Source organism: Dermochelys coriacea, chromosome 3 (genome assembly GCF_009764565.3).
Source record: "Dermochelys coriacea isolate rDerCor1 chromosome 3, rDerCor1.pri.v4, whole genome shotgun sequence".
Lineage (NCBI taxonomy): Eukaryota > Metazoa > Chordata > Testudines > Dermochelyidae > Dermochelys > Dermochelys coriacea.
In genome coordinates this window covers 157,584,584-157,594,174 of record NC_050070.1, presented here as the reverse complement: position 1 = coordinate 157,594,174, position 9,591 = coordinate 157,584,584, and the positions used below count along the sequence as shown (strand labels likewise).

The 9,591-nt window shown below is 45.2% G+C and overlaps 1 protein-coding gene across 1 annotated transcript; it reads left to right on the top strand.

The window, feature by feature from the left end:
• Window positions 1-1,504: 1,504 nt before the first annotated feature.
• On the top strand, window positions 1,505-6,455 carry LOC119852524 (ankyrin repeat domain-containing protein 9-like). The gene has a single exon (XM_043511640.1). It carries the CDS (start codon window positions 1,875-1,877, stop codon window positions 2,763-2,765), a length of 891 nt encoding a protein of 296 aa, XP_043367575.1. The 5' UTR covers window positions 1,505-1,874; the 3' UTR covers window positions 2,766-6,455.
• The last annotated feature ends 3,136 nt before the right edge of the window (window positions 6,456-9,591 follow it).

Below are 9,591 nucleotides of genomic sequence, written 5' to 3'. Positions count from 1 at the left end.
AGCACATTAAAGTTATTAAGACTGCATATGTAATACCAACAGACCCTGGTCAAGAGCAGGCAGTATTGAACCTGGGGTCTCTGGAGCTTAAAGCATGAGCCTCTACCACATGAGCTAAAAGCCATCTGGCTGTTAGCTAAGGCTGTAGAGCAGACTCATTTTCTCTCTCTCTCTATGTGGTCTCGGTGCCACTAAATGGGACAGAACACCACACCCAGAAGGTGTGTGGGTTACACATACAAACTGGATAATTGAGCTGTAGCTCACGAAAGCTTATGCTCTAATAAATTTGTTAGTCTCTAAGGTGCCACAAGTACTCCTTTTCTTTTAAACTGGATAATTGCGCATGCAAATATCTAATTAGTTGTATTTGCATGCATAGTCACATTAATTGTGAACACAAACTGGGCATGCAATTGCTCACTCAAAATGTGTAAACCTGACCCAAAATATTAAATGTATACGCTGTACAGGAGATGGGCTTGAACCAAACCTCAGGATCTAAATGTCCCTGAATTTTGTGGTCTGGGAGGTTGCAGTCTGTACCCAAATCCAGACCCAGACTTTGCAAATGGACCTACTTTTATCCTATGATGGTCCAAACCCCTGGACCTGAACACCTTGCAATTTTGGGCTATTCAAAATCCAGATCTGAACATCGTGTGTTGAGTCTCCCAATATGGACACAGTGTAGATTGTTGCCCCTTTGCCAAGTTATAACAGAATTCAGGACCTTGCAGGTCAGGTCCTGTTTAAAGCAGAAATCAATGAAGCAGAGTCAGGTATTTTCTCAGTATAATTTGTTTATTTCCAGTGTGTGCAAATCCTGTTTCCTTGAACACAGGTGGTAACAAACAGCACACAGGTCACACACTCTTGCAGAAACCTCCGGTCAGGTATCTCTGTCTTGTCCCAGAAGCATCTGCCTTGGGCCTCTGTCTCTTCCCAGGACCTCACCCAAGTCTCATACAGCCCCAAACTCCCCTGCATGGACACCTGGGAAACCCCAAGTGCAAGGATCCCCCTCAGACTAGCTGGTCTAGACAGAAAGGTGGCTAGGACATTAATCCTTTCTTTATGCAGCTGCTTTGCAACACAAAGGAACCTCAGAGCTTTAACTGCCGGACAAAGGGAAGTGCTTTAACTATCTAATATCCCTCATGACTCTGGATGGGGTTACTGCATGGTGTCTTCAACTCATTCTATGTAGAGTTTCAGCCTATGGGCTTATGCATCAATGACCTCTAATAGACAAACCATTATCAATGTCCCCTAATGGGTCACCCATAACAGTATTTAGTAAATAGAAGTCACTTTATAACCATATAGCTAGCAATCAGTATATGGAAATTATATATGGTACTCATGATTGATTATACAGTATCAATATACATTTATTATATAATGAATTGTAGAAGTACGAGGGACAAAGACAAATGAATAAATACATATTGTGCTTACTGCACTATATCAGCCGATCTGGGTAGGCATCAAACACAGACAGAAAATTGCCTCACCTCTAAAGCTAATTTTAGTCTCTCCTATGTAGCTCTGCCTCTATAAAAATCACTGCTAGTGTGACAGTGTTCTAGTAACCTGTGCCGTGCACGGAGCAGAGTGCACTGACTAACTATCTATTGCATGGCAGGGGTTAACTAAGCCTGTGGGATTGTGCTTACCTAGACAAAACCACTGCAATGAGGGGAAAAAACAATGAATGGGTGGAGATGTTCAAGCCGAGGCATTCCAGCTAGTGCAGTGTGGGCTACAATGACAGGCTGAAGGTTGCAGCAGCATCAGGATCTGCATTCAAAGTGAGCAAATCTTACATTCTGGAGCGAGCTTGTGTGCAGGTCTTGTTTATTTGCTGAGAGATGGCCAGTAACCAGGCCAGCCTGCAGGATGAGCAGAGCAGACATTGTAAGTTCTTATCCTATATGTTCTACCAGGCTGTGAGAGACCACAAACCGGTGTGGATGCTGGAAGATATGAGAACTATGGAATATTTTTACTGGGAGGAAAATGCAAGCCTGAGAACATATTCACCTTCGGAAGCCCTTCTCTATGCAGTGGTGCATAATCACCTGCCTTATGCCCAGTATCTGCTGTCTCATTTTCCAGAGGACGCTCTCAAGGTTCCTGGAGAGCATTTCTGCTATTGCCCGTCCTCTGCCCCTCATTTGGCCATGGCAGTCACATACGACAGGAGGGACATTTTGGCGCTGATCATAAAGATTGCACACAAGCTACCCAGCCTAAACTCCTACATCAACAGGACTGGCTGCTTTCATCTGGAAGATGGCAAGACCCCGCTGCACCTTGCCTGCGAACTGCTGAGGTCAGAGACTGTCCTCATTCTCCTAGGGAATGGGGCTTCTCCCAGGATCGAGGACAGCAAGGGGCTCACCCCGTTGGATGTCATCCTGGAGCAGATGTGGGACTCCAAAGTCAACATGGCATCAAAAAAGCTCTGCCTCGATTACCTCTTGCTCTTCATGCCTAACCCACAGTTTAAGATGCGGAAAGTTCTGCAGGATCATCCAGACCACTGGACAGCTTTGCTTGGGGAAGACAAATTCAACAGCCTGGTGGGGAACACACCTGGTTCTTTATACCTGCAAGCTATGCAAACTATTCTCCAGTCTCTCCCACCTTCACACTTTCCTAAAAGCATCCAGGAACTACCTATACCTCAGGCACTAAAGCCCCTACCTTCCTATGGCAAAAAGCTTCAGACAAAAAATGTGGTAAATGTTTTTCCTTGACTATATTTTTTTGTGTGCTGGGGGGTGTGCGGATTTTCAAAGGCACCTAAGGGAGTTAGGCACCTACCTCCCCTAGAATTTCAATGAGATTTTGGTACCTACCTCCCATAGGCCCCATTTGAAAATCCAATATTTTATGAGAAGATTTTCAGTGTTTTTCTAATCGATTGCAGGCACAGCACTTTTAAAATCAAAATCCTTCTTTTTTTGTTGTGGTGCATGTGAAGGGTTAAGTTTAATTGAAGCAATTTTTTTAACTGCCAGCTGAAATCAGTGAATCTGAATTCCCAATATTTTAACATTATCCTGTGTAAATTATGCCGGTGAAAAAGAATGGCCTGTCCATTGTGATTTGCAAATACTGTAACTATGGAACTGTATTCTACCAGCCCTATAAAAACCACCAATGGGATTGAGATGTCAGGTTTCCTTTCTGCTCCAGTGATGATCAGAAATCCTGTGGCTCACAATACTCTTACTGCAGTGGTGTTGAGTCAGTGCTGCAGAATATTGCATTTCCTCAATCAGAGTCAGGGGCTCTGTGTTCTTGCTCAGAGGATAAAGACAGGCAGCATACTGATGAGAAGGCATCCTTCTTTTATTTGGGAGTGAGAGGGTTAAAGGCTAGCCCCATGCTGAAGCTTCTATAGAATTGTGCAGTGGGGCGGGATCCATCTTTCATGCTGTTCAGTGAAATAATGCAAATCCTGGCAATACCAGTGAGTGGACGTCCATCTTTAATGAGTGACATTAGTTCCCCAGGACTTTTGTTTTAAGGGGTGACGGTGTCCCCAAGAGAGTTACAGCTGTGCCTTGATTTAGAGATTTATATCAAAGCCACCTGCATTTGCTAATTACTTGAAGATGGGCTGTGGTATTTTGCTGCTATAAATCACCAGCGTGGCAGATTAGGTCATTCATCCTCCAAGCCGCAGATATAGGGCCCAATCCTGCCATGGGAGCTGAAGACATGGGGTGTTCACAGGATCAGGCTCGGAAGCTGATGTCGACTGCCTTGAATTCCCAAAAGCACAGACAGGACTCCCGTTATTAATCAGTCAGTATCTTGCTGTCAGTGTGGAATGCTACTCCCCACACCCCTAGCCACAATCAAAGCAGACTAGTGAAATCGTGGCCCAGCAGCATGCCACTCCAATGCCCTTCGCAGCATAGTCCTTAATTAGCTATACAATAAAGTTATTTTAGCCAAAGTGGTCTCATTTTCAATTTAACCCTTTGCTCGAGTCCCCAGCCCCCAAAAGGAACACATTCCCACATATTTGTAGGGTGTGATACAGTGTCGATGGTTGAGCTTTTTAAAATATATGCAGTGGTAGGCAAAGGGCATGATTACACATTACCTCATGATTCATGAGGTTGTGAACAAGAAATGGTGTGCAATAGAGTGTTGTGCCACCTAGCACACTGAGTAGACCACTTGTTACATTTATAGATGACCTATATCTCAGACAGTAAAAAGCTGAGCCATGTTCTCTGTTGGTGTCAATGGATGCAGCCCCATTGACACTGGCAGTGAATGTCCTGAGGGCACCACTGCTATATTGCTCTGTGTATCTGGGTGGCCTGATACTGAATGTACTGGGTATGCCCAGGTGAGGTGCCCCTGATGGGCTGCTGACTGTACAGGATATGTCCACGTGGAGTGTCCCTGTTGTATGTATCAGGCACATCCAGATAGAATGCTCAGGTTCTGCTACTGAATATACCGTTCCCAGTGCATGGCACCTTCTGCGCTGCTGAATGTGATGCCTGCAGCTTAACACCCCTTTATCGTCACTGGTATGCGGAGAAAATGCCAGCACAGCATTTTCAATGGCAGACCAGCAGTGAAAGGGTTAATCTATTTCCCTGCATCTCTCTTCCTGTTGCATTGTGCCTCAATGGCTCTCCAAGGACAAAGAGTTCCTTTTCCATGTATTCCTTGCTGGGAGGGGTGACTGGTGGGAGTGGAATTCAGTGTAAACCTCAACCCCCCTTTTTTATTTTTTCAGGGACACTGCCTCTGCAGCACATGGTGGCAGAGTTGAAGGCTGTCACAGCTCAGGGGTATCTTTCCCATGAAGCGGGAGCCAAGCTGAAGGCAGATTAGCATAATAAGCACTTGCCCAACCAATCCTGCCAGTCCATGGAAAGTGTGCCGGCATCTCCAGCCTTAAGGCGTCATCAGCCCCCAGTGTCACAGGGAGGGAGGGGAGGAGACAAAGCAGATGTTCCACCTCCAAGGCTGCTGAACTGACAGAACAATAGCACAGCTGTTAAGAGCGGGCTGTGTCCTGCTGCCACTGGATTCAGTGGGAGCCAGATCCATCCAGCTCATCTGTGCTGGAACTGCAGCAGCTAATTTGGATGTCAGTGGGGGAGAGGCAGAGGTGGAGGATAGGAATATTATTAAGATGCTAATTAAGCTCCGGTAGCAGAAATTCCATATTAAGAACAGTGGAAGGGAATTCATTAGGTATGTTCATGCTCTCTGATAGCGTTAGACCTTCCGTGCAGAACAGAGTTTCAGAAAATCCACTCCAACTGGTGTGGGTGGGTGGGTGGTTTCTACACAAAACACAGATTGTAGGGATTGATGGTGTGCGCAATATGGTATTTTCCAGTAACACGGGGGAAAGTCACCCCTTGGCAGAGGGCTAGAACAAATGCTTTGGGCACATGTGAGCTTTAAATGGTGCACAGGCCCTGTCAACAGGCATCAATTTCACACACTGCAGGGTCAGAGCTTAGGTTCCTCACTGCTCCAGTCTATGCAGATATCTTCAATTTGCCAAGTTGGCGGGGGCAGGAGGTTCAAGGGCAGCGTGATGCTTGTGTGTGGCCTGCAGCAAGGAGAAGACACCTCCTTTCAGCAGCAAAAGGAATTCTCCTGTAGCTCAAGCTATGGTGTTAAAGCAGTCTAGGTCAGTACTGGTTGAAAGTCGCTACCATTTGAAGTGTGTTCATTGCCCTGTGTGCAATGAGTTTGGTGTTCTCAGCCCAGTTCTTGATGGACAGATATCCACATCAAAGAAATCACTACTGTTGCCTCCAATTTGCCCCTTTGTTGGTAGTCTTAGCAGAGTGATCAAGAACTGGGTGGGTCCTGGAGCCTGATTTACCATTTGACCTCTAGAGGGGGTTTCTTTGGGCCAGGGTTAATGGACACTGACAGGCCAAGGGGAGAAGCTTGTAGTGTTGCTAACTGGGCAGGACATGATGAGGGAACAATCCTGGATGGGATTTCTTTTTGATGGAAGGGTGGGGATTTTTTCCCCCTGCTCGATCGCCTATCCTTTGCATTGATCTATCTGTTTGATCTCCTGTGTGTCTTTGTTCTCTGTAGGATATTACACCTTACACAGCCAAATCTACCTCAACTTCATCACAATTTTCATTGACATAGGACAAAAAATCAGGTTCCTTATTCATTGTTCTCCTTAAGCCTGCTCACGAGCAAAATTAAATTCTAGATCTGTTAAACAATCCCTCCAACCCATCAGCCCATAGCCTTGAATCTTTCCAGAGGAAAAAATCCCTGCACTTGCATGACAAATACATTAGTGATCGGGCTTTTTTTTTAACAAACAACTACAAAAAGGGCACTTGGTGCCATGTAGCAAAGTTTTCATTTGGCATTAAAAATGCATTGAATGAGTGTAGTTTAAGGTCTTTATTTTTAAACTTTGGCAAAAGAATAAAAGAGACAGAGAAGAGGAGGGGGTGAGGGGAGAAATTTGTACCAGGCTCTGGATTATCAGTAGGCTCAACAGGATTTTTAACTTATTTCAGTTTCTATGAATATAGTTGGAAAGGCCTAGCTTGTGTTTGTGTGTGTGTATATAGATCACTGCCCTTTCATGGCCAGAGCTGCTCTTGACAGAGGAGTTTCTGGGATAAATTCATCAGTGTTTGTGAGATAGTTGGATCCTACAGTGATCAATACCTTAAGAAAGTCTATAAATTATTTAAATCAAGAAAACGGTGTCTCATAAGACCTGCTAAGTTACTGCTCACGGATAAGGAAATTTCTTCATCAGCTAAAGTGGCCTGTGCTCTTGAAGAGGGAGCTCTGTCTCTGAATACCAAGTGGCAATGGGTTACAGCAGGGGCGGACAAACTTTTTGGCCCGAGGGCCACATTTAGGTATGGATATTGTATGGCGGGCCATGAATGCTCAAAAAATTGGAGGTTGGGGTCCAAGAGGGGGTGAGGGCTCCAGCTGGGAGTGCAGGCTCTGGAGTGGGACCGAAAATGAGGAGTTCAGGGTGCAGGAAGGGGCTCCGGGCTGGGACCAAGGTGTTTGACGGGCGGGAGGGAGATCAGGGCTGGGGGTTGGGGTGCTGGAGGGGGTCAGAGGTGCAGGCTCCGGGGGGTTCTTACCTCAAGCAGCTCCCGGAAGCAGCGGCATATCCCTCCTCCGGCATCTACGTGTAGCGTGGCCAGGCGGCTCTGCACACTGCCCCATCTGCAGGTGCTGCTCCTGCAGCTCCCATTGGCCGTGCTCCGTGTAGGTGCCGGAGGGGGAACATGCCGCTGTTCAGAGCTGTGCAGAGCCATGGCACACATGGAGCAGGACAAGCCCTGGACCCCGCTCCCCAGCAGGAGCTCAAGGGCCGGATTAAAGTGTCTGAAGGGCCGAATGTGGCCCCGGGCCATAGTTTGCCCACCCTTGGGTTAGTGACAGGTGTAATTGGGCAGCAATGGATTTGTTATCGTGTCACCATCTATTTTTGAATCAATTTTTTACTGAAATAAAATCTTTTAAACAGACATCCCCAGCTTTTATTTCTATTGCTATGTAGCCGAACAAGCAGGCTCCTGCTTCTGTACTGCCAGAGAAATTCAGTGGCCTGAAAACTCCTGCTTCTATGTACCATTGTACAACCACTAACAGGAAAGGGCCAGGTCCCCTGAGGACTTTTTATGTTTTTGTCTAAAAAAATATTTTTAATGTCTCTAAGTGTTCATTAGCATTGATGGCCATTTGTTTTCCTCTGTCCGTTTTTGGGTTCAGTGTGAAACTGACAAATGCTGATGTTTACTGATTGAACTGAATCCAGCCAAGCTTAAGTACAAATGAATGTTCATTGTATGAAACAACTTTCATATAGATTAAAGCCATACTTTGTAATTTAGGTTTCTCTCTTTTGTTTAATTTTATTCCATATGATTGTTTGTATGTTACTCTCTGCACGGTAAAGATGAAATGATTGCCTGTATTGAAACTAAAATATTTATATTCTCTCTGATATAATTATATCAACTATGAAGATTATTTAATCTGACTGTATTACTGTAATAAACTTGCATTATAAGATGAATGTGTCTTATTGCCTATTAGGTCAGGAATATCTGGCAGTAGCTGTTCCTATTGTTTTAGCTACTTTTGGTCTTTGATTATCTTATGCTGAATATTAGATCCCCTTGAATGTAATCTCAGGAACAAAGTCATTTCTACATGGCCTTGTAACATCTGGATAGTCATGAGATGATGATCCTGTGTGATGTCATGTAACCACCCATCACAGTATCACTACCAGCTGAAAGTGGGTCAGCACAAAATGAATGCAGAGGGAAGGTAAGTGGATGACTCAGGGAATTGGCAATGGGATGTGAAGTCTTTCATCTTTAGGTCACTGGTTTGAGTTCAGCTCAGCTTGGTTATGACAGTTGTTTTCATCTGATGGGAGTATAATGATGCAGACAGGCTGCTCTCCCAATCTGCAGTCCACAAACTTATCCCCTTCCTGGGATTTGGCTTCACTAACCAAGCAATCAACAATAAGACAATAAAATTCAGCTCACATCTCCTCCATAGGCTTGGCTGCTCCTGGAGTTCCTCCTTCGGGACTGCTCAACCCACAACCCATGTCTTCTCTCCCCCAAATAGTCACTCCCACCTTCCTTCTATACAGGAGGGGAAGTAACCAGTAGGAGTCAGCAAAAACTACTTAACCCTTTCCCAGCAGGATCAGGACCTGCTGACTGGAGTGTTTTAGGCAAACAGTGTCTGACTTCTACAGGATTGCAAACTGCAAGTTTCTGGTTGCCCCAGGTGGCCTCGCAAAAACCTGTGGTCCCTCGTTCCTTGAGTAGGGGGAAACCAAAATGTAAAAGGGAATTTCAGCTTTTTATTTTTAAATTAAGTTCCTGGTCCTATTCCCTCTGAAACCAAAGACAGTCCCCAGGATTGACAGGAACAAGGACCAGAGCTGGACTTCTTCAGCAGGAGGTACCTGGAGATCCCCCGCACACACAATATTTACATTTGAGGTATATCTCAAATAATCTGTTCCTCAGCTGGCCCTGGGCATAGTGAGTGTGACAGGAACTGTTTATCTGTCAGGGAGAGGTGGGCAAAAAAATGGATTTACTGACCCAAAAAGACTAAGATCAGTGCTCTAGGCATGGCAGGAGCCATTATAGAGGAAGATGTAGTTTTGCATGATAGTATTCTGAGAACGGGAATGCAAAAGATGCTACGACATGGGCTGTAGTGATACAGAAGTTGGTTCACTGGCCACTCTGCTGAGATTGCATTAATTGGTATAATTAGTGAGACTGATGATGTGGACCTTTGCCCAGCAGAAACTGGACTGACACCACCAACTGATTTTCTGCAGGCCACTCAACAGCCATCAAACTACAACAACTTCTGAGCACTACTGACCAAGACTAGATTTGAACTTGTGACCTAGAACTGAAAAGCTGCATGCTGTTAACTACTGTCCCTTCTTGATTGTGTTACTTGCATGACCTATCTTTCTGCTAGGATAAAGAATTGGCTGCCAAGGGGAACAGAAACTAGAGAAACAGGAGAAAT